The sequence below is a fragment of the Aricia agestis genome, chromosome 22, assembly GCF_905147365.1.
Source record: "Aricia agestis chromosome 22, ilAriAges1.1, whole genome shotgun sequence".
NCBI classification, from domain to species: Eukaryota; Metazoa; Arthropoda; class Insecta; order Lepidoptera; family Lycaenidae; genus Aricia; species Aricia agestis.
This window is the reverse complement of record NC_056427.1, coordinates 511,300-534,866: the sequence shown is the minus strand read 5'-3', so window position 1 is coordinate 534,866 and position 23,567 is coordinate 511,300. Positions and strand designations below refer to the sequence as shown.

General features: G+C 36.2%; 5 protein-coding genes across 5 annotated transcripts; 4 read left to right on the top strand and 1 right to left on the bottom strand.

The window, feature by feature from the left end:
• Positions 1-134: 134 nt before the first annotated feature.
• On the top strand, positions 135-2,490 carry LOC121737933 (zinc finger protein 540-like). The gene is made up of 3 exons (XM_042129669.1): positions 135-405; positions 973-1,000; positions 1,149-2,490. Exons 1-3 carry the CDS (start codon positions 248-250, stop codon positions 2,361-2,363), a joined length of 1,401 nt encoding a protein of 466 aa, XP_041985603.1. The 5' UTR covers positions 135-247; the 3' UTR covers positions 2,364-2,490.
• A 2,069-nt stretch (positions 2,491-4,559) lies between these two features.
• LOC121737934 (zinc finger protein 62-like) lies at positions 4,560-6,508 on the top strand. The gene is made up of 2 exons (XM_042129670.1): positions 4,560-4,824; positions 5,209-6,508. Exons 1-2 carry the CDS (start codon positions 4,636-4,638, stop codon positions 6,367-6,369), a joined length of 1,350 nt encoding a protein of 449 aa, XP_041985604.1. The 5' UTR covers positions 4,560-4,635; the 3' UTR covers positions 6,370-6,508.
• Positions 6,509-13,613: 7,105 nt separating this feature from the next.
• LOC121737935 (zinc finger protein 557-like) lies at positions 13,614-15,218 on the top strand. Its single transcript, XM_042129671.1, has 2 exons — positions 13,614-13,852; positions 14,037-15,218. Exons 1-2 carry the CDS (start codon positions 13,670-13,672, stop codon positions 15,189-15,191), a joined length of 1,338 nt encoding a protein of 445 aa, XP_041985605.1. The 5' UTR covers positions 13,614-13,669; the 3' UTR covers positions 15,192-15,218.
• A 4,032-nt stretch (positions 15,219-19,250) lies between these two features.
• LOC121738192 (zinc finger protein 62 homolog) lies at positions 19,251-21,086 on the top strand. Its single transcript, XM_042130103.1, has 2 exons — positions 19,251-19,501; positions 19,687-21,086. Exons 1-2 carry the CDS (start codon positions 19,319-19,321, stop codon positions 20,803-20,805), a joined length of 1,302 nt encoding a protein of 433 aa, XP_041986037.1. The 5' UTR covers positions 19,251-19,318; the 3' UTR covers positions 20,806-21,086.
• A 249-nt stretch (positions 21,087-21,335) lies between these two features.
• Positions 21,336-23,089, bottom strand: LOC121738193 (gastrula zinc finger protein XlCGF46.1-like). Its single transcript, XM_042130104.1, has 3 exons — positions 23,062-23,089; positions 22,843-22,954; positions 21,336-22,735 (listed from the first exon to the last, which is right to left on the bottom strand). Exons 2-3 carry the CDS (start codon positions 22,864-22,866, stop codon positions 21,533-21,535), a joined length of 1,227 nt encoding a protein of 408 aa, XP_041986038.1. The 5' UTR covers positions 22,867-22,954; positions 23,062-23,089; the 3' UTR covers positions 21,336-21,532.
• Positions 23,090-23,567: the final 478 nt, after the last annotated feature.

Below are 23,567 nucleotides of genomic sequence, written 5' to 3'. Positions count from 1 at the left end.
CAACATATTTTATTCGAATGACGTAATTTTTATAGAAAATACGAAAAATGTTACCAATTAATTAATATTCTTCTTCTTTTGAATAAAAGCGACGATTTGAATATAAGAAAAAGAAGACGAAGATACGTGTCAAATTTGTTTTTCGAATATTTGTTTACAAATTAATTTGCAGAATAACAAGTTTTTTAATAATTTTACCAATCTAAATATTTGTAACACCCTTCGTACATACAGATGCAATATCAAAATGTGTGATACGGATTTGAAATCAGCCTTAAAATTCATTAGCAGAGTTTGCACTAATGTTTGCAGGTTGTGCCTACATTCCACTGATCCTGACGCTGACGGCGTAAATATTCATAAGTTTGTTCATGTAGAGACTCCTTATTATAAAAATGAAATGACTTACAACTCGGGCGAGTTAACTTGACACCTGGCTTAAATTTTACCCCTCCCTCGCTTCCCCGCGCAGCACCCCGCTCTCGTCGTACGCGTCCAGTAGCGTTAGCATATTATATCTGTTACCGTTACACGTGTGTTATTGAGTTTGCGTTTCGGAGTTATTTGTTAGTAGTTAATGGTTATTGTTTTTGGATTTTTGTTGAGTTTTGTTGTGTTATTTGTTAGTTGTTACGTTTGAACGTTAAATTTGTTAAGTTTTTGTTATTCGTATTAACGTTTGAACATTTCCGTGCGTCTGTGGTATGAATTAGCTACTCACGGAATATATTAATATGAAGCTAGATACAAATTATCGGACGCATCCATAAACCTCGTATTCCTGCTGGGGAACCCTTGGGCGAGTCCAACTCGTACTTGGTTAATACTGTGGTTAGTGTAGCCCTATAAAAATAACTAGTTCCGGTAACGTAATTTTTTTTTGAAATAACTTAAAATAAAAAAACTTTTTTTGCACTCAGTACTTAAGAGAAACGTCAATTGAACCAGGTGTCATGTTAATTCGCCCGAGTTGTACCAGTCTATTTTTCAAGAACTTCAGGTAAGTAACTACGTAACCTACCGTAATAAAAGGTCTATCAGTTTGTCCCTAATATCTGTCAATATTTTTTATTCCTTTGTATTTTTACTGTGGCAGGTATGGTAAACTTTTTTTGCACACTCAGGTAAAACATATTTATTTGTTGTAGGTGTTATCAGAATCGGCTTTACCTGATGTATTATGTGTCAACTGTGCCACCCTTACGGTCAACACCTTCTTATTCAAAAAGCTTTGTGAATATTCTCAGCAACAGTGGCAGACATCTTTCAACACTCTGAACAAGATTGTTGCTCAGTCAGAAACACTCAACACTAGAGCGGCATGTGTCTTTTTTAATGTTTGCGACGATGAGATGTTGACATCCTACTGTCCAATATCGAAGAAAACTAAGAAGAATGTCATAGCCAAACTCCAGAAGAACATGAAAATTCGATTAAAAAGGAAAGACGAGAAGAGGTGGATCCAGAAGAAAATTCCCTGCCCGATCTGCCCTAAAACATTCTCAAAGCTTTATGAGTTAGAATCACATAAAGAAGCCGTACACTATCCAAAAACAATACAATGCGATTTATGTGACAAAGTATTTAGTACTGACAGACTTTTACATAAACATAAAAAATTAAATCACATCAAATTAATTTGTAATGTGTGCAGCCAGGAATTCTCATCGAGACATTGCCTAAGATCACACATGGAAAAGCACTGTAAAAATTCTCTAAAATCCAGTATCGATAAACAAGATAAAAATACACTAAAGTATTCCTCACAATTAAAATTAAAAGAACAAAATACTTGTCCACGCTGTGATAAAGAATTTGTTAGTAGAAATTCATATAAATTTCACTTGAAAAATTGTGGGCAGTTTATTTGTGATATGTGCGGCAAACACTATTCTGTGAAGGCCAGTTTCAAAGTCCATTTAGCTTGCTCTCATGGTTTTGGTAGTAAGGTTTTATCTTGTAAATGGTGCCACAAAACATTTTTAAATTCGTGTAGCCTAAAACGGCACGAAGTAAAACATACAAAGGAACGAAACTTTTCATGTGAAATATGCAAAGCCAAGTTTGTGACAGACAGGGCACTCATATGTCATAGGAGGCTACACACAGGAGAGCGTCCGTACCCTTGTGACATATGCGGTGAGAGGTTTCTGAATACCTCGAGAAGGATGATGCATAAGCGCAGAGCTCATCTTGGACCCGACAAAAAATGTAAAATTTGTTCAGCTAAATTTTATATGAACCGTGACCTACAGAGACATAATAAGACCCATGAAAGCCAACTTGCTAAGGATTCTAATGTTGCTGAAATAAATTCAAAATCTGGGCTAGCAAGTGGAAAAAGCAAAGTAATTGAATGTTAGTAGTCAACATAACTTTTTTATGTAAACTATCGGAAATTAATATAGGTAACTCACAAGTTGCGGTACTGAAATCGTTTATGATTGTTATGTGTGATATTAATTAATACAATAAACAGTTACATTTTCAGATCAATTTATTTGATTGATTACTAATCCAGCAAATATTGTTTTGTAATAATATACAGTGTGGGAATATACTTGAGTGGCATAAGCCAACTGCTTAGATAAATGATTGGTCTCGCGCGCGCGCTCGACAGCGCGAGCGCGACCAATCATTCATCTAAGGCCAACTGTTACCATTTCAAATGTTATCATGCCTCCATTATTTTATAGACAGTGATTAGTGTTATGTTTTGAATACTGTGTGCAGTGGTGTGCAGTATGCTCAACGTTGTGTCACTTTCTGGGATTGTTCATAGTGCCATTTTGTGTTCGAAAGTTTTAATGAAGTGCCTCCCACTTTAATAAAACAACTGACTTAACTCGTTAACTTTACTGACTACTTTATAGACTTTTACTCTGTGACTGGACTTTAGATTTTCGTCTTGACTAAAACGTAGTAATTATATTCTCTTTGGACACCTCGTTGGACTTGAAATATTAAATAACCTCCTTTTTTCAAGTCGGTTAAAAATATATTATTTGACACTGGCAATCGTTTATGTAGCTGGCAACTGGCAAGGTAGGTGGCAGCATGGTGGCAGCCATATTCAAAAAAAGAATATATTTTGCTGGGAATACCAATGATTAAGGAAACAGATGGAAGCGACATAACTACAAAAATGTGTGGCCGGCGCCATATTGCCAAGAAATAAACACGGCGGTCTATAGTGATGGGACACTCGGTCGATATTTGTCGAGGATATCGATAAGTAAGTAAATGAGCTATTAAGGTTAAAATCTTTTAAATAAATGATCAAATTCTTCGCCTTATATTTTTTAAATTCGATAAAAAAGTACATCACTAAACGTCAAATCTACTAATTTCTATGTTGATTAAATATCGAAAATCAAGCCATGTTATAATCTATTCTATCACAAATCTTATTTATTGTCTAATTATTAACTAAATTAGCACATACGAAATCAAGCCATCGGTAAAATAACAAAAATTTTAGTAAAAATATAAACGTACCGATCCAAGGACAAACTTTTTTTAAATTTCTTCACTTTTTTGACGGACTATAAATTAATTAAAAAAAAAAACAAATTGGTCGAAAAATTTGACCGATATATCGATAGTTTTTTTGCGATATATCGAGACCGATATTGATATTTTTTCAAATATCGATGTATCGATATATCGATATCTTCTTTCAATTTCGACATCCCTATAATACGATACTTTGACAGTTTATGTACCTCGCAGAAACAGCGGACCATACGTGGGAGTGCCATGCTTCGGCACGAATGGGCCGGCTCGACCGGAGAAATACCACGTTCTCACAGAAAACCGGCGTGAAACAGCGCTGTATTTCGCCGAGTGAGTGAGTTTACCGGAGGCCCAAGCCCCTACTTTATTCCCTTCCCTACCCTCCCCTAATTCCTTCCCATCCCTCCCCTCCCCTATTACCCTATTCCCTCTTAAAAGGCCGGCAACGCACCTGCAGCTCTTCTGATGCTGCGAGTGTCCATGGGCGACGAAAGTTGCTTACAATCAGGTGACCCGTTTGCTCGTTTGCCTCCTTATTTCATTTAAAAACAACCGGCTACAGTATTTTGATTTGGTAGAGACCAATAAGCCGCATCCACTTATAAAAGACAATGGGGAATACGAAAGAGTGACGTTGTGTTTTTCAAGTATTATTTTCCTAAAATTGTGTTATTTCGGATTTTAATGTGTAATTTTGTGTATTAACCATTAAATATTCGAGGTCGTGCACAAGTGTGGGCAAGTGATACAACTTTAAGAAACGTGCCATTTGGTGTTCCCTCCAAAACTCCATCGAAAGTTTTAGTAAAGGGTCTATCACTTTACTAAAACTTTCGACTTGACTCGTTGACTTTACTGACTATTTTTCAGACTTTTACTAGACTTTTCACTTGATGATCATCTGGAAAAACGACTTAAATTTTGTAAACTTTTCACGAATTTTTTTTTCCCGCCATATTTTACTTGACAGTTGACACTGGCCATGGATAAAAGGTCGAGCACCATTTTATAAAAAAAAAGAAGAAGAAGAACCATTTATCATGGTTGCATGATACACCTCCGTTTTTCCAGTGTAAACAATATTAAACATTTCTAATCGCCTTTAATTCCAAAATTATCATGACTGACGCAGAATTAAATAGATCAGCTATAAAATTTATATGTGGAGATATCGATAATGTGTGTAGGTTATGTCTAAATATCATCGGTCCCGAAAGCAGTAAAATTTCGATTTACCAGATAGCTATAATTCAGACTCCGTATTACAACGACGAATTATCTTACCATTCTGTTTTCCAAGAACTTGGGGTAAGTAGCCTTCATGTGACTAGTACAACCTGATCAAAATATTTGTGGACTCGATTGGCAGAAAATGTAGTGATTACATGGTGTGGGAATATGCGTACTGGTATTTTGTTGGATACATATTGGATAGCACGGTTGATTCGTCATGACGTCATCAAATCAGGTCTAAAGATATTTTGAGCTGTTGATATTATGTATTGGAAAAAACAAAACATGAACTCCTCAACTTACTAATTAATTCACTTACTTTGTAATTCTTAGGTCTCAGATTTTTATACCGTTATTAATTTAAAACCCAATCCTATTGTGATACGAAAGACTAAGGACATTTAATTTTACTGTTAGTGGAAGTTTCCAAGTGAAATTTACTGTACATATTTGTTCCAGGTGACATCGGAACCGGCATTGCCAGGATTTTTATGTGTCAGCTGTGCCACTCTTTCTGTCAACGCCTTCTTATTCCAAAAGCTTTGTGAATGTTCTGAGCAACAGTGGAAAACATCTTTCAACTTGCTCGAAAAGTTTTTTACCCAATCAGAAACACTCAACACCCGAGCAGTGAGTGTCTTTTTCAATGTTGAGGAAAATGAGATGTTGACATCCTACAATCCAATGCCGGTGAAAAATAAGAAGTATGTTGTTGCTAAACTCCAGAGAAACATGAAAATTCGGAAGAAAAGGAAAAATGAAAAGAATATAATCCAGAGAAGGTTTCCTTGTCAGACCTGCGGTAAAGAATTCTCAAAGTTTTATGAGCTGGAAACTCATAAGCAGCAAGTACATTATCCAAAAACTATTGGATGTGATTTGTGTACAAAAAAGTTTAGCACTGAAAAACTACTCTGTAAACATAAAAAAACAAACCATGTCAGTCTGAGCTGTTATGTGTGCAACCAAGAATACTCTTCAAAGAATTCTCTTAGAACGCACATGGTCAAACATACTAACAATAAACAAGACACTTGTCCACGATGTAATAAAGAATTTAGCAATCCCCAATCTTATAAATTCCACTTAAAAAATTGTGGTCAGTATATTTGTGATATGTGCGGCAAAGAGTATTCTCAGAAATGTAGTCTAATGTTTCATCTAGCTTGCACACACGGCTTCAGTAATAACATACGTACTTGCTTGTGGTGCGACAAAAAGTTTTTAAACGCGAGCACGCTCAAACAGCACGAAGTTAAACATACGAGGGAACGGAACTTCACATGCGAAATATGTGGTGGAAAGTTTGTTACAAATCGGGCACTCATATATCATAGGAGACTGCACACAGGAGAGCGCCCGTACCCTTGTGATATATGTGGCGAGAGTTTCCTAAACTCATCTAGACGGATGATGCATAAGCGCAGAGTTCATTTAGGACCAGACAAAGAGTGCGAAATTTGTTCGGCTAAATTTCATTCAAACACTGAGCTCCAGAGACATAAGAGAAGACATGATAACCCACATTCTAAAGAATATTATGTTCCTAAAGGGAATACAAAATCTGGGCTAAAGAAGGGAAAAGTCAAAGTAATGGTAAACTATAATGAATATTATTAGTTTAATAGTTTTGTAAATGAAAAGCTTGAATCAAACATTTATCTAGTAGCTGTGCTTTAATATGTGGTAACCAGGGACACAACTACACACACCGGTCAAAATTTAAGGACTGATCACCAACCAAATTATGTATAGACAAAGTTCTCCGTTGGTCAACTATGCTACCAGTAGCATAATTTTTATCAGGCATGTATTTAAATCAATATCTGTATATTCCATTTTCTCGATCAAAATATTTGAAAGTTTCACCAAAAATACTGACTTGCACACTAATTATGCACCCTAAATAATGCGAATTCAGCATACTATTTAAAGTTATTTGCGAAACTGTTTTACTGAACAAATAACTATTAATAAAATAGTATATCTAACAATTCCTTAGTTCAACAAACATACTACTTTTTAAAGGAAAACCATCACCTAAATTACTTTTAGGAACATCATTTATTCTAAATAAAACCCAATTTAATCTGTTATGTTCATATAATTAAGAACACGTAAAAATCATCAAGTGCTAATTTAACATGGACTAAACTTTGGCATAGTGAATGGTAACTTAGTTTATAAACAATAATAATAAACAATCGGCAAAGAGCGAGTCGGATTCGCGCACAAAGGGTACCGATATATTGCAAAATAATTAAGCCTCCGGCTTAGGAATTGCACTCTAGGGGTTGACAAGCTACTAAAGAAAAAAAAAAGAAAAAACAACTGGCTTCAATTATGAGTCGACGGACTGGGTGGTTCACAAAAAATAACCACGTCGTTAGCCATCTAACCTAACCCAATCAAGTCGTATTGGGCCAACATTGCTATTAATTATTTAAGAATCCATACTTCCATACTAATATTATAAATGCGGAAGTATCTCTGTCTGTCTGTCTCGCTTTCACGCCAAAACTACTGAACCGATTGCAATGAAATTTTGTACACAGTTATTCTAGAGTCTGAGAAAGGACATAGGCTACATTTTGATGTGGGAAAATATCTTAAAATATCTATATCGATGAAAATGAATTCGCATTGCGCGTGGCCAGCGCTCATCCCGGGGGTCCTGGGTTCGAGTCCCGCAGGCGGTACAAAAAGTTTTCAATGTTCCTGGGTCTTGGATGTGTATTAATTCAAACAATATTTCAAAAATCTTAAATATATTTTATGTATAATATTATGAAAAATCCAGAAATATATCGATGCAATGAACATTTTAGTTCTAATACGATTCAACAGATGGCGTTTTAATTTTTACTTCATTGTAACATAGAACTAATCATACTTATTAGTTACTAGCTGTTGCCCGCGACTTCGTCCGCGTGGACTTCAGTTTATAAAGCGCGATGTCATCAAAATTGGTGTCAAAAGCTTTTATAAAAAAACCCTGGTACCCCTTAAATCAATACAGCAGCGGGGCTAAAATGCTGAATTGATTGCGAGGAATTTAGCAATTCCTCTCAATCAATTCAACAAATGAATTGTCAAAACTGTCAAACTGACAAATGTCAAATCAGTACAAAAATACAGAAATGAATTGCAAGCAGAATTGCATTTTGCGATTTAAGAAAAATTAATCATATTATGATTCATATCATGATTCTTCAAAGCGACCATTTTAGCCCCGCTGTGCAGTGTGCACACAAAAAGTATTTCATTTTTTTATACTTATATAAACTTTATATTATAAACTTTATATTTTATACCAAATTTTAAAGCTTATTTAGCCCCCCAATTACACAACTTTACCCATAAACTATTTATCATTGATAGGTTTAAGATTACGTCACTGCACAGATAAAGTACTGAGTTATTTAATACCGTAGAATAGATATAACAATCGAAAAAAATCGAAACTTAAATATAAGATGATACCACCTCTTATAGAAAGACTTTTGAGCAAGTGTCAGCGCGATGTAGAAGACGCACGGCGCCATCTATTATGAAGTTTTGGAACTAACTTAATTTGAAAATTTACGCATTTTCACCCCCTGACAACCCTTTTTTCCAGTAAAAAAGTAGCCTATGTCCTTTCTCAGGCTTTAGACTATCTGTATACAAAATTTCATTACAATCGGTTCGGTAGTTTTGGCGTTTGGCGTGAAAGCGAGACTGATAGAGATATTAGTATAGATTATGTGCACACTGCACAGCTGTTTTTGGGTATTTTGATTAATTAAGGGCCGCGCTACACCGGAATGGCAGCGGCGAGGCGAGCACTTTCAGCGCTGCCATTCCGGTGTAGCGCGGCCCTAAGAGGGGTACCACTTACCAGGGTTTTAAAAAGTTTTTAAATTTGACACAAATTTTGTTGACACCGCGCGCTATAAACTGAAGTCCACGCGGACGAAGTCGCGGGCAACAGCTAGTCATTCATAAATTTATTAACCCATACAATTACAATACAGTAGTGAATTTTGATATTTTTTCTTAATTTTGAATTTTTATCAAGAAACCTTGAATTATATAGTTTTGGAATGATAAAATCTTTCACCATAACTAATCATAATTACCAAAAATCTTTGTCGGTAAGTGGTAACCCAGAAATAGATCAAGATATATCTGTGGTCGCTAAAGAGTAAAGAGCGAGCGCAAAGGAGTGAGTGCGGCGTTAGATGAGGAGGCCCCAATATGTTTTTCAGTAAAACAGAGAAACAAAAAGAAAATAAAGTTAGGTTAAAAATATTTTAGTTGCACGATTTGTCAATTTGTAGACTTGTTTTGATAATGGAAATTGATTTTATTGTGGTGCACCTTTCGATATCGTTTTTAGAAATTCCGTTGTAAGATTGTCCAATTTAGAGTGCAAGTTAGTATTTTTGATAAACAATTTAAATTTTAGTTTTACAAATAATATACTTATCCGATGTATGAACCATATTTTTGGTGTGAATTCGGTTATAAAGGTCGTCTCGTTTTGTATGATGTTTAAGTTTTTTTAAGTACACGTTCAGTTAATCAATTGTTTTTTTTTTGATCAGCATTAATTTTTCTAGTATGCATTCAGTTAATTATCGGAGTTAAGTAGTGGTGGTTAATATAACGTATAGCTGATAAAAATAGCGCGCTAGTTCTTCGCAACGAACAGCGCGCGCTATAAATCTATGCATAAGACGCTACGTTATAACGTACCGCGCGGTCACTGACCTAGCGCGGCGCCGTCCGCGCTGCCGATCGCGCGCGGTTTCAAAACAAAAAAAGAAAAAAAAACATTTAAAGCTTTTTTAAATAAAAAAATTGTATAAACCTAAACCAATTTATGTACATGGTACATAATATTTTATAATGAACTTTGAAATACGCCTATAATTTTACTAATCATGTTTGTTCAAGTATAACATCAATACAGAGTTAAAATTAATATACTTATTTGCAACATAATATAATTAACCAAATAATGCATTATTAAATTAACGATTATAATATTCTAAATATGTAACAAACACGTTATATTATATTATTAACTCACCCACCGCGTTATAATTATTGTAGACGTTACGCATCGTCATATTATTATTGATATATGATATAAAGAATTTCAATAACGTCGGTAACTTTTCAACGCGTCCAGAATCGAGATTTGATTCGATATAACGTAGCGTCAAAACTAGCGCGCTTGAAATTCGTTAGAACGTAGCGTCAAAACTAGCGCGTTTGAAATTCGTTAGAACGTAGCGTCAAAACTAGCGCGCTTGAAATTCGTTAGAACGTAGCGTCAAAACTAGCGCGCTTAAAATTCGTTAGACCGTAGCGTCAAAACTCGCGCGCTTGAAATTCGTTAGAACGTAGCGTCAAAACTAGCGTGCTTGAAAGAATCAGGATTTCATTCGTTATAACGTAGCGTCAAAACTAGCGCGCTTGAAAAATGTAGCATATTCCATATAGCGTGTTATGAAAATATAGCCGTTAGGAACACCACTGGAGTTAAGGTAGTGTGCTGAAAAATTATTGGCAGGTATTACACGCATCAATATTATCACGATTCCGTGATAATATTGATGGTGTAAGCGGCCGAATCGCAGAATCATCAATATTAACACAGAGATTTTAAAAATTCTTGAAATCCACGCGATACTGGGGGGCGTGGCTTTCACCAGATTATGGTATATACCAAAGAGAATATAATCACTATCTATGGATCTATGATCTATGGTATATACATTTTGAAATGCAAGAGGTGCTCAGCTCCGTAGTCAGTTCTAACCACGTTCTAACTTCTAAGTTCTATGCTTGCTTCTCTACCTGTATTTTAACTAGTATAAATTGAGATCAGTGTTGCTTCTTCTATATTAATCTGTGCTTCTATGTACCTCCGTCCTCCCATGAGTAATTATATTTTATTATTATAGATTAACATGCCCATTTTCATGGAATCCGAAAGATGTTTAAATATAATATAAGATAGATAATAATAATAAACAATAATCGGTCTTGTTTTGCATGCGTTTAGTTTCTAACGCGCATGTGAGTAATTATTGCTTTTGCTGCTTTTCTCTTATAAAAAAAAAACGTACGAGACGACCTTCCTCTAGCGATTTTACCTGTGTACTGACGGTGATAATATTGACCGTTTAATAGGGCGCTTCAGTACTTGTGATTCGCGTAGATCGCGTGATTCTCGTATCATCAATAATACTGACGCGTGTAATCTGCGCCATTTTTAAGTGCATTTAATAATATCCCTTTTTATTAGGGTTCCGTACCTCAAAAGGAAAAAACGGAACCCTTATAGGATCACTTTGTTGTCCGTCTGTCCGTCCGTCCGTCTGTCAAGACCCTTTTTCTCAGGAACGCGTGGAGGTATGAAGCTGAAATTTATATCAATTACTCAGGTCTACTGTCCCTTGAAGCTGTGAAAAAATCAAACTTCTAAGCCAACGCAATCAAAAGATACAGCCGTTTATGCCGCAAATTTTCGACACTTGCAAGGGAATCAAAACCTACAGGGTGCTTCCCGTGAACTCAGAATCTTGAAATTTGGTACGAAGCAACGTCTTATAGCATAGATAAAGGAAAAATTACGAAAACCATAAATTTTTAGTTACATCACATAATATATATTTTTTTAATAATTTTAAACTTACTACCCATTTCCTCATAAACGCGTAGAGGTATTAAATTGAAATTCATACCAAATACTCAGGTCTATAATACCTTTAAGCTGTAACAAAATCAAACTTCTATGTCAACGCAATCAAAAGAAACAGCAATTTAAGCTGCATATTTTGAAACTCGCAAGTACTCGCAAGGGAATCAAAACCTAAAGGGTACTTCCAGTCGACCTAGAATCTTGAAATTTGGCATGAAGCAACGTTTTATAGCACACATAAAGGAAAAACTCTAAAATAAAGAATTACTTAAACGATAAAGAGATCTTTGTCTTAAATTTATGCTCCTCCATCTTTCCCCATTGTAATGTTATGAATTTCATTTTGCAATAAAAATACCATAGTTATGACTCGATTGTCGTAATGAACGAACTTTGTAAACCTTGCAGGTTTGTACGGAACCCTCGGTGCGCGAGTCCGACTCGCACTTGGCCGGTTTTATTATATGTGCGTAGGCTCATGAAATCTGTCTCTGGAAATCTTTGGAGTCTGTTAATCCTATAACGACCCTGAATTTATGTTTGTAATTAAAATATATAATTGCTATTTAGTAACATATTTGTTTTGTGTAAATAAAAACACTTTTATAATACTTAATACTGAGTTGTGATTTAATTCATCAAGCCCCAATCAACGAATACTATACTCACAAGGAGGCCCCAATAATTTATTGGGGCTTGATTTTAAGTTCCGTTCGTCTGCTCACTGGCATAGGGGGGTATTACATTATCATTTATATTGGATCATTTCTATGATCATATATAGGATCCAATTATATATGATCATTTGATCATATCTGCTTATTACATTATCATATTTCATTGATCCTATTTTTACGTCATATGTGGTTTCAATAACCAATGGAGAGCGCTAACGCTGACAGGTATTGACGTCAGTGTTACTAGATCTCAGAGAATTCGATGTGTCAAAAGACATCGTCATTTCTAATATGGCTTGTTTTTTGTTATTTCAGCAAGATTATCCAAGTATATAATTAGAAAAATAATTACATTACATTATTTAAAACATATTAACGAACAAGAAATTAAAAACTCTTTTTTATATTAAATAACTGGCAACACCTATTTCTATGACCGTATTGGATCCAATCTCTCAGCAAATGTCAAAAATCTATGATCAAGGAAGAAATGAATCATATGTCTATATTACATTATCCAATATCATTGACTCAATGTAATTATTTTTCTAATTATATACTTGGATAATCTTGCTGAAAAAACAAAAAACAAGCCATATTAAAAATGACGATGTCTTTTGACTAATCGAATTCTCTGAGATCTAGTAACCCTGACGTCAATACCTGTCAGCGTTAGCGCTCTCCATTGGCTATTGAAACCACATATGACGTTAAATAGGATCAATGAAATATGATAATGTAATATGCAGATATGATCAAATGATCATATATTATATTAGATCCTATATATGATCATAGAAATGATCCAATATAAATGATAATGTAATACCCCCCTATGGCCTTGTCGAATGCCAACATAATGCCAATGTGACCAATGTCAATTGTCAAATTAGAAAATAGAACAAAACCTCGGAACAATAACCTGTTATTGTTCCGAGAACAAAACACAAAGAAAAGGAGCCATAAAAAGAAGAAGAAGGAGTTTTGCCGGGAATGTGAAATGGTGATGTTGTGTTTTTATATTATTTTCCTAAAATTGTGTTATCTGGGTTTTTAATGTGTAATATTGGTAGGATATTAACCATTAGATATTCGTTATCGTGCACAAGTGTGGGAAAGTGATGTAATAACCAGAAACGTGCTCTTTTGTGTTCCCTCCAAAACTCCATCGAAAGTTTCAGTAAAGCGTCTACCACTTTACTGAATCGACCGACTTGACTTCTTGACATTATACTTAGACTTTGACTAGACTTTAGACCTGACTGACCTGACGATAATATAGAAAAAATTGTATTAAATAATATTGTTTTCCCGCCATAATATTATACTCGACACTGGCCATGGTTATAGCCGAAGTGCCATTATAAGAATAAGAATAATAGAAGAAGAAGAAGAAAAACAAAGAAAACATTTTTGTTTACTTACCTACTGTACGTTACGCGGATTCTACAAATATATACTAGTAATCTGTGACGCGGATTTTGTGCTTTATCACGTAAACAAGACGTTAAATAAATGCTATAACATAAAACAAAGTTATATTACCATGGCGTACGACACAGATGCAATAAAGTCCGCTCTAAAATTTATATGCGGTGATAGCAAAATATGTAGGTTATGTATCGGAAACATTGGATCCAAAGAAATATCTTTTCACGACTTTGTAACAATTGATTCTGCATATTACAACGATAAGTTATCATACCAGTCCATTTTTCGAGAACTTGGGGTAAGTCAGCTCAGCAGAATGATTATTATCAAAATAATAATTGCAAAAGATTTTCTGACCATGAACATACCTATACCTACTTTAACAACCAGGCTTGTAAGCCATTGAGTTGTAAACTTCGTAGATGGCTTGCTTCAAAAATACAACATGTCATGTATATTATTGCTAACAAATAATGTTTTAGGTCTCATCAGAACGGGCTTTACCTGAGGTTTTATGTGTCAGCTGTGCAAGCCTCGCTGTCAACTCCTTCTTATTCCAAAAGCTCTATGAATATTCACAGCAACAGTGGCATACTTCTTTGTGCTCACTCGATAAGATGGTTGCCCAGTCAGAAAATCTGAATGCAAGGGCAGTAAGTGCTTATTTTATAGTCCAAGAAAATGAGAGTACTATGTTGACGTGCTACAATACAATGGAGGAGAAAAATAAGAAAACTGCACTTACTAAACTCCAGAAAAACATGAATATACGATTGAAATCTATCAAAGATAAAAAGCGACTTCAGAAAAAAAATCCTTGTGCCTCCTGCCCTAAAATGTTTGTTAAACAATACAAGTTGGAAGATCATAGAGAAAAAATACATTATCCCAAAAATATTAAATGTGATTCATGTACAAAAATGTTCAGCACCGAAAAACAATTGTGTAGACATAAAAATCTGTATCACATTAAAGGCACTTGTAAAGAGTGCAGTTTAGAACTCTCATCCAAATATTTACTTAGATTACACATGGATAAACACTATAGGAATTCTTGCGTGCGATGCAATAAACAATTTGAGAGTCTGCATTCATATACAGTCCACATGAAATCATGTGGACAGGGACAGAGGGAAAAATTTATTTGTGACATATGCAGCAAAGCATTCGCTCAGAAGCCAAGTCTCGCAAGTCATTTAAAATGTTCTCACGGTTTCGGTAAAAACTTATTATCATGCAAATGGTGTGGGAAGAAATTTGACATGAAAAGTAGATTGAGCGATCATATTGTGAAGCACACAGGAGAACGAAACTTTACGTGTGAGATATGTGGTGCAAAATTTTTGGCAAATATATCTCTTGTGTACCACAGAAGAAAACATACGGGAGAACGACCGTACCCTTGTGACATGTGCAATGAACACTTTCTGTCCTCATTTACTAGGCTGCTACATAAACATAGAGTACATTTAGGACCGACCAAAGAATGCAACATATGTCAAGCTAAATTTATTACAAACTTCGAGTTAAAAAAACATAAGAAGTGGCATAATAATCCTCATTCTAAACTGTATGTTCCTACATTGAAACAAGAAACAGAATTATTATCAAATGATGAAGAGTATGTTATAATCTGATGTTGTAACTTGTAAAATAGTGTGAAAAGGTGCATGTTTTATTTTTTTCTATTCGTTTTTTTTTCCAGTATATTTTAGACATTTTGTAAAATCGCCAATTTCAGTATGTTCTCATAATGAATACAAAATATGAAGAGTACATATTGGATTGTTTATTTAATAGTTTGTAATCTGCAAAAAAAGAAATTAAGTACTTATTTTTAAAAAAATCTTTATTTGTGCTTGTGGGGTACTTTTTCTTTTTGGGGTGGATTGTGGTTGTTAGTCACCTCTGATCCCTAATATCTAGATTGTATTTGTAGTTATAAATGAATAGTCGTTACTAAAATAACATTATTATTTTTAAACAATGAAGTGTAACCCTACTTTCGAATCACAAAAAAGTAATAAATAAAAGTAATAATAAAACTGTTTTGCATTAGAGGGGTATTTTCGCGAATCGCGCGGCTGATTGCCGCTGCACGTCACCATGGCTCTCGTGGCGAATGAGTTGCTGGCGTTTATCTGGATAAACGCCAGCAACTTATTCGCCACGAGCTGGCACGCCATCGACACAATGGACGAGGTTAGCATAATGCAGATCTGCAAGTCCTCCTTCACCAGTGAGGAGATTTGCCAGGGGAAGCATTTGCTCTACGAGACGCTCGGCCAGAGCGCGAATATGCCATCGCGACGAAGGGATGGAACTGAAAGAAGCGTGCAGAATATTATATCCTTGCTGAAGCAGACGGATCCGGATGAGGTGCCGGCTTTTGTGGCGAAAAAACTGCACAAGCTGCCGCCAGTGACGCTGGACCACGTCGAGGTCGTCACCCTCTTAAAGGACATCAGATTCCTGAAAGAAGAGTTGACCGAATTTCGAGGTAGACTGCAGGCATCGGAGTCTACGATCAGCGATCTACATAATGAATTATCACAATTAAAGAGTGGTAATTCAATATGTAGGTCACCTGATGCCGCGTTCGTCACTCGCCGACGTGGTGCGCAAGCGATCACGTTCAGCCCGTCAGCACTTTCAGACGGGTCAACGCACGAGCACGTCATCGCCGCCGCTGCCCCCGCCACCCGCGCCCCGCTTGCAACGGAGCCGCGGCCGAACTACGCAAGTGTCGCCGCTTGCCCCCCGCCTCCCCCCCCCCGCATTCCAAAAACAAAGGGAAAAAGGAGGCCCCTGCAAAGGAGTGTCCTCCCTCCGAAAAGGATCGAAAGTGCGATGATGACGGGTTTATAAGAGTGGAGAGGAAGAAGAAGAAACCCGTCGTCCGCAACCATCGCGGCACCGCACCCGAAGGACCCGAGCAGCTGTTGCGGCGTGAGACTCCCGCGACGCCGCTGTACGTGTCCAGGCTGCACTGGTCCACGACGGTCGAGCAGGTCGTGGACTACATCAGGAGCAAGACCCACTTCGTCTTGAGGGTCGAGCGCTTGGAGTCCCGCCACAAAGTGAATTTTAGCTCTTCTGTGGTGAGAGTCCCGATGCACCATCTACCGACCTTAGAGAAGGAGGAGTTCCGGCCGATTGGAGTCGTCTACAGGAGGTTCCGAGAACGACTTCGGAACACGTCGCGCCCTACGTCGCAGACAATACGTGTTTAGTGTTTTAGTGTTACGGTGGTATGAATAAAAAAATCTTAGTGAACGTTTTAACAGCTTTCTAACTAAAATGTTCACTAAAGATAAAAACCGTCTTATAAGTTATAACACTCCATATGAATAAACGCTTGCTAAGCCTTCGCTAAGTAAAATACCTTTAGATGACGTTTTATAAGAATTTTTTTTGGTAATGTTGGTAGTGTGTCAATTTATTGTATTCCACAGATTAAAAATTGTATTCAATGTGTCAAAAATAAATAGTAAAGAAAAAATAAATGTACTTTATGGATTTTATAAATCATAGAGCAAAGTAGACTTTGACATTGGCAACTCACTAAGGCCGCCATAATAAAAGAAGAAGAAGAATAATGAAAAGAAGGAGAAGATGACTAAAAATACTATTTTATTCTGTTTTACTTTTGAGGCCTACAATTGGTGCATTTGACACAATGTATCTAATGGCGGCTCTCGACATAGGCGAACGCGTTGGCCAACGCGTCTGCAGACGCGTTGGCCCAATGTGTAGAACGGGCGTTCGCGCGTTGGCCAACGTCTAAATACCTACGGCCAACGCGCGAACGCCCGTTCCAGACGCGTCTGCAGACGCGTTGGCCAACGCGTTCGCCTATGTCGAGAGCCGCCATAAGGGTCTATACAGACGGACCGCATTTCAACTGCAATCCAACCGCAAATTGCAGTTCGAGTGCAGTTTGAATGCAGTTGACACGACTGCAATAGAACTGCAAACCAAACGCGCAGTTGGATTGCAGTTCATTTGCAGTTGGCGTGCAGTCGTGTGAACTGCATACCGACTGCATCCAAACTGCACTGCTGGAGAGCGGACCGTGCGGGCGGGTAGGATGGTGCAGTTTAGATGCAGTCAGTATGCAGTTCACACGACTGCACGCCAACTGCAAGTCTGCAACTGAACTGCAATCCGACTGTGCGTTTGGTTTGCAGTTCTATTGTAGGGTCTACACAGATGGACCGCATTTCAACTGCAATCCAACCGCAAATTGCAGTTCAAGTGCAGTTTGAATGCAGTTGACACGACTGCAATACGACTGCAATAGAACTGCAATAGGATTGCAGTTGAAACGCGGTCCGTCTGTGTAGACCCGTAATCGTGTCAACTGGATTTAAACTGCACTTGAACTGCAATTTGCGGTTGGATTGCAGTTGAAATGCGGTCCGTCTGTAGAGACCCTTACTGATTCTTGAAATTGCAATAATGTCAGAAATCGCGATAATACTCGATATTGCGTCCATTTTCAGTCTCTTAAAATGGTCTTAAAGTAGGTCCGAGGCTTCACTAAAGTTTGCGAACTCCTATTTTACGTTTCGAGCCTAAACAACTGTTAGCAAACGTTTATTCATAACGATTATGCTTAAATAGGTTTACAACAGGCCTATTAAACATGCGCTATTCTTTGACAGCTGTCACCTTAAAACGGTGTTAGAGCACTGTTAGAGAACCTTTATTCATAATAAATTTTACAACAGGCTTTTAAAGCTTCTAAAAACCCACGCTAAGTTTTTATTCATACGACCGTTAGTGTTTAGTATAATTGTATGTATGTTAGTCTTTAAGGTATTTATAATATGAGCCAAGATGCCTGAGTTAAATAAATAAATAATTACATTATCATTTATATATGATCATTTCTATGATCATAATGGATCCAATATATATGATCATTTGATCATATCTACATATTACATTATCATATTTCATTGATCCAATTTTACGTCATATGTGGTTTAAATAGCCAATGGAGAGCGCTAACGCTCAACAAGGCTTTAATTGAATGTGTCAATGTCAGTCAATGTGCGCTGCTGCCTGCTGCCTGCTGGTAAAGGAGAACTGTCAAAAATGACGTTTTTGTATGATCGAAGCGTTAGTTCCTTTTCTCGCCACGTTCATAAACAGCCTTGTCGAACTCTAAACTAAATGCTGGAGTTTGGCCGGGAATACGAAAGAGTGACGTTGTGCTTGTGTTTTTGTATTATTTTCCTAAAATTATGTTATTAGGTTTTTAATGTGTAATGTTGGTAGAATAATAACCATTAAATATTCGATGTCGTGCACAAGTGTGGGCAAGTGATACAACTTCAAGAAACGTGCCATTTTGTGTTCCCCCCAAAACTCCATCGAAAGTTTTAGTAAAGGGGTTACATCTTTACTAAAACAACTGACTTGATTCGTTGACTTTACTGATTACTTTTTTAGACTTTCGACTTGACGATAATATGGAAAAACGACTTTATATCTTGTAAAATTTTTACGAAATTTTTTTTCTCCCGACATATTTTACTTGACACTGGCCTTCGTTAAAAAGCCGAGCGCCATAATAAGAAAAAAAAAACTAAATGCCAATGTCAGTACTCAATTGTCAAATTAGAATAAAACATTTTTGTTATTGTACGTTTACGCGGATCAATATATACTAGTAATCTGTGACGCGGATTTTGTGCTTTATCACGTAAACAAGACGTTAAATAAATGCTATAACATAAAATAAAGTTAAATTACCATGGCCTACGACACAGATACAATAAAGTCCGCTGTAAAATTTATATCCGGGGAAAGCAAAATATGTAGGTTATGTATCGGAAACATTGGATCTAAGGAAATATCCTTTCTCGACTTTGTAACAATTGATTCTGCATATTACAACGATAAGTTATCATACCAGTCCATTTTTCGAGAACTTGGTGTAAGTCAGCTTGAATGATTAGGTTTATTATGAAAATAATAATATTAGCAAAAGATTTTCCGAACATGTATACTATAATTAACAACAAGGCTTGTAAGCCATTGATTTGTATGCTTCGTACATATTGTGTTGCCTTTCTTAAAAAAATGCATCAGATTATTTATTGCTAATAAATAATGTTTTAGGTCTCATCAGAACGGGCTTTACCTGAGGTTTTATGTGTCAGCTGTGCAAGCCTCGCTGTCAACTCCTTCTTATTCCAAAAGCTCTGTGAATATTCACAGCAACAGTGGCATACTTCTTTGTGCTCACTCGATAAGATGATTGCCCAGTCAGAAAATCTGAATGCAAGGGCAGTGAGTGCTTATTTTATAGTCCAAGAAAATAAGAGTACTATGTTGACGTGCTATAATACAATGCAGGAAAAAAATAAGAAAACTGCACTTACTAAACTCCAGAAAAACATGAAGATACGATTGAAATCTATCAAAGATAAAAAGAGACTTCGGAAAAAAATTCCTTGTCCCTCCTGCCCCAAAATATTTGTTAAAGAATATGAGTTGGAAGATCATAGGGAAAAAGTACACTATCCCAAAAATATTAAATGTGATTCATGTACAAAAATGTTCAGCACCAAAAAACAATTGCGTAGACATAAAAATCTGTATCATGTTAAATTCACTTGTATAGAGTGCAGTTTAGAACTCTCATCGAAACATTTACTTAGATTACACATGGATAAACACTATAGGAATTCTTGTGTGCGGTGCAATAAAAAATTCGAGAGTCTGAAATCATATAAAGTCCACATGAAATCATGTGGACAGAGGGAAAAATTTATTTGTGACATATGCAGCAAAGCATTCGCTCAGAAGCAAGGTCTCACATGTCATTTAAAATGTTTGCACGGTTTCGGTAAAAACTTATTATCATGCAAATGGTGTGGGAAGAAATTTGACATGAAAAGTAGACTGAGCGAACATATTGTGAAGCATACAAGAGAACGAAACTTTACGTGTGAGATATGTGGTGCAAAATTTGTGTCAAATCCATCTCTTGTGTACCACAGAAGATTACATACGGGAGAACGACCGTACCCTTGTGACATGTGCAATGAACACTTTCTGTCTGCAACTACTAGGCTGCTACACAAACATAGAGTACATTTAGGACCGACCAAAGAGTGCAACATATGTCAAGCAAAATTTATTACTAGCTTTGAGCTAAAAAAACATAAGAAGTGGCATCATAATCCTCATTCTAAACTGTACGTTCCTACATTGAAACAAGAAACAGAATTATGATCAAATGATGAGTATATAATTTGTGAAAAAGTGCATATTGTGTAATTTTTCTATTTTTTCCATTATGTACAGACATATTATTATGTAAAATTTCAGTATGTTACCACAAAGAAGTATGTTCCCATAATGCAAGAAGAGAATATTCCAGTTGGATTGTTTATTAATAGTTTGCAAACTGCAACAAAACAAATTAATAAAAAAAACTTTATTTATGCTTGTGGGGTACTTTTTGGGGTAAATATTGTTGTTTGTAGTCATCTCTGATCCCTAATATCTGGATTGTATTTGTAGTAAATGAATAATAGTTAAGTACTAAAATAACATTATTGTTTTAGTACATAACTATTATTCATTTTTGAATCACAAAAAGGTATTGTTGTGTAGTTAAACTAGCATTTTGTATCGTAGTGCTTTATTTGTAAAGAATAGTAATGAAGTCCCGTAACAAGTATATCACCATGGCAACCTCCATCCAACTCCCGCTCATAGATAATATAATGTAGAATATATATCAGGTATTAAACAATTTTTATTATTTAAATAGTGGCTTTTACAAAACTCTCCTAAAATTCACTATATTTTTCTCTACTCAATCTTCACACTTGAAGGCAGTACCATGTTCATAACAGATTTCTTCCCGACTTGCCTAGTTCCCACTCCACACAAAGTTTCATTCTTTTTACAATTATTTGTATCAAAAATGAATATTTACTACATTTTTGTTCATTCATGTTTCGTTGATTATGAAATTCCTCGTACTTTGTTCATCTGATTGTTTTGGTGCATTGGTCTTGCTATACCATTTACTTGTCCGATCATGGTGTCTACTCATGTGCTGTCTCAAAAAGTTTGCCGTAACGAACTTGCGAGAGCAAACCTCGCACATGAGAGTCGGGCCAACATGCTTAAACTTTATGTGCTCGGCTCTCGCTGAAGCATTAACAAATTTTTCATTACATATCTTACAACTGTATGGTTTTTCACCTGTGTGTCGCCTCTTATGATACAAGAGCGCTTCTTTTGATACAAACTTGTTGCTGCAAATATCACACTTAAAATTTCTTTCCCCTGTATGCGTCACCATGTGAATTTTGAGGTAGCTGGGTGCGGTGAACTCTTTTCCACACTCTTTGCAGACGTGTGGCTTAGCCTTGTTATGTACGAAGCGGTGATGCACTCTCAAACCACCGGGAGTACTGTATGCTTTGTCACATTTTTCACATACAAAAGATTTCTGCATCGTACTCCGTATTGGATGGGGATCGATCATATCTTTTAAGCAAAGTTCAACATGTCGTAAATAGAAATCTTTTGTGGTGTAACTTTTACCACATTTTGGACAGGTGCTTTTTGTTTTGTGTTTCTCTTGGTGACTCTTCAGCTTGAACAGCCCTTGGCATGCCTTACCGCAGTCCGTGCATAACATTTCAGTATGGTATTTGTCTTGATGTTTTTGCAGGCTATCTTCGGAACTTTTATTAGCAGTACAATGTGGACATTGGTGTTTGTGGGCATTATCTTCATGATTAATCAATTCCTCCTTGCTGCTAAACATTTTACTACATATACTGCAAGTCCAAACACTATGTTCTGATAAATTGTGCTGTTGAACGTCATATATCGTGTGGAGGATTTTATCACAGTCGGTGCATTCAAAATATTTCTCTGAATTATTAGGCATTTTATTAAATTCATTTTCCTCATTGTCTTCGATAACGACTCTCGATTGTTCTCCATTAAGTATGAGATGCAACATTTTGTTCTTATCAATTAAGTCGGCGTCAACATCTAAACATTTGGTTAAATTTTCATAGAGAGTGTTAATTGCTTTGTTGGATTTCTTATAAATATTAATTAGGCGTATAGACTGCAGAGCGACTTCTGTGCAGTCGGTACACATAGCTTCAAGACCAGGCACTTCTTCAACTACCTAAAAGCAAGTAAGTATATGAAAAGTTTATCAAAATCGATCCAGCAGTTTTGAATAGAATCGTATATTTTTTTAAGGAATGTAATATACAAATAGATTTTACTTACTTCTCCGACTATTTGTTCCAACATTTTCGACAGTGGTTGCTCTGCACCGTCGTCGATAGAAATATTCTGATCCAAACGAACGTATTCGTCAAGTATAGTTCCGAGGCATAACCTACAATAGTTATATTTTTTATTTCTAATAAAACAATTAACAAGATTTTCTAAATTATTTTGCGACATGATTTAAAAATTTATTATAAAAACTTTTATAGTAAGTACTCAAAATAATCGCGGGCTTTTAGAAATTTTCGTTCAAGAATTAGGAAATGCAAGCAATGTCAAAAAGTTAATAAATTCGTCCATTCATGATTCATCAATCATGAAGGGCGCCATCTATAACATTGCTATAATCAATCGACTAAGATCGCGTTCTTTTGCTAGTCGCAGTATACAAGTCAGCACGATCTGACTTTTCGACCGCCAAACAATTAACGTGAATTTATACAGGCATTTACCTAAATCAGGCCTATCCCACTCGCGAGAATAGGTATCGAACTGTAAGTACCACCCGACAGTAGGTGGCCAATCAGTAGGGACATACGTAGTAGTGATGTAACGAATGTTGGATTTTTCAGATTCGCGAATGCGAATGCGATTGCGAATATTTATCTTCAACATTCGCGAATGCGAATGCGAATATTTTAAAATTTCAAAAAAAGTGCGCGTAAAATGTTCGACAGGTTTGACGTTTCATGTCGGCTATGTTTAAATTGAACATAACCGAA

Coding starts and splice junctions, on each gene's coding strand:
- LOC121737934 (XM_042129670.1), top strand. CDS start 4,636: ATGACTGACGCAGAATTAAATAGATCAGCTATAAAATTTATATGTGGA. Junction 4,825..5,208: donor CTGTTTTCCAAGAACTTGGG/GTAAGTAGCCTT, acceptor TATTTGTTCCAG/GTGACATCGGAACCGGCATT.
- LOC121738192 (XM_042130103.1), top strand. CDS start 19,319: ATGGCCTACGACACAGATACAATAAAGTCCGCTGTAAAATTTATATCC. Junction 19,502..19,686: donor CCATTTTTCGAGAACTTGGT/GTAAGTCAGCTT, acceptor ATAATGTTTTAG/GTCTCATCAGAACGGGCTTT.
- LOC121737935 (XM_042129671.1), top strand. CDS start 13,670: ATGGCGTACGACACAGATGCAATAAAGTCCGCTCTAAAATTTATATGC. Junction 13,853..14,036: donor CCATTTTTCGAGAACTTGGG/GTAAGTCAGCTC, acceptor ATAATGTTTTAG/GTCTCATCAGAACGGGCTTT.
- LOC121737933 (XM_042129669.1), top strand. CDS start 248: ATGTGTGATACGGATTTGAAATCAGCCTTAAAATTCATTAGCAGAGTT. Junction 406..972: donor TATTATAAAAATGAAATGAC/TTACAACTCGGG, acceptor TTCGCCCGAGTT/GTACCAGTCTATTTTTCAAG. Junction 1,001..1,148: donor CTATTTTTCAAGAACTTCAG/GTAAGTAACTAC, acceptor TATTTGTTGTAG/GTGTTATCAGAATCGGCTTT.
- LOC121738193 (XM_042130104.1), bottom strand. CDS start 22,866: ATGTTGGAACAAATAGTCGGAGAA. Junction 22,736..22,842: donor TGGAACAAATAGTCGGAGAA/GTAAGTAAAATC, acceptor ACTTGCTTTTAG/GTAGTTGAAGAAGTGCCTGG.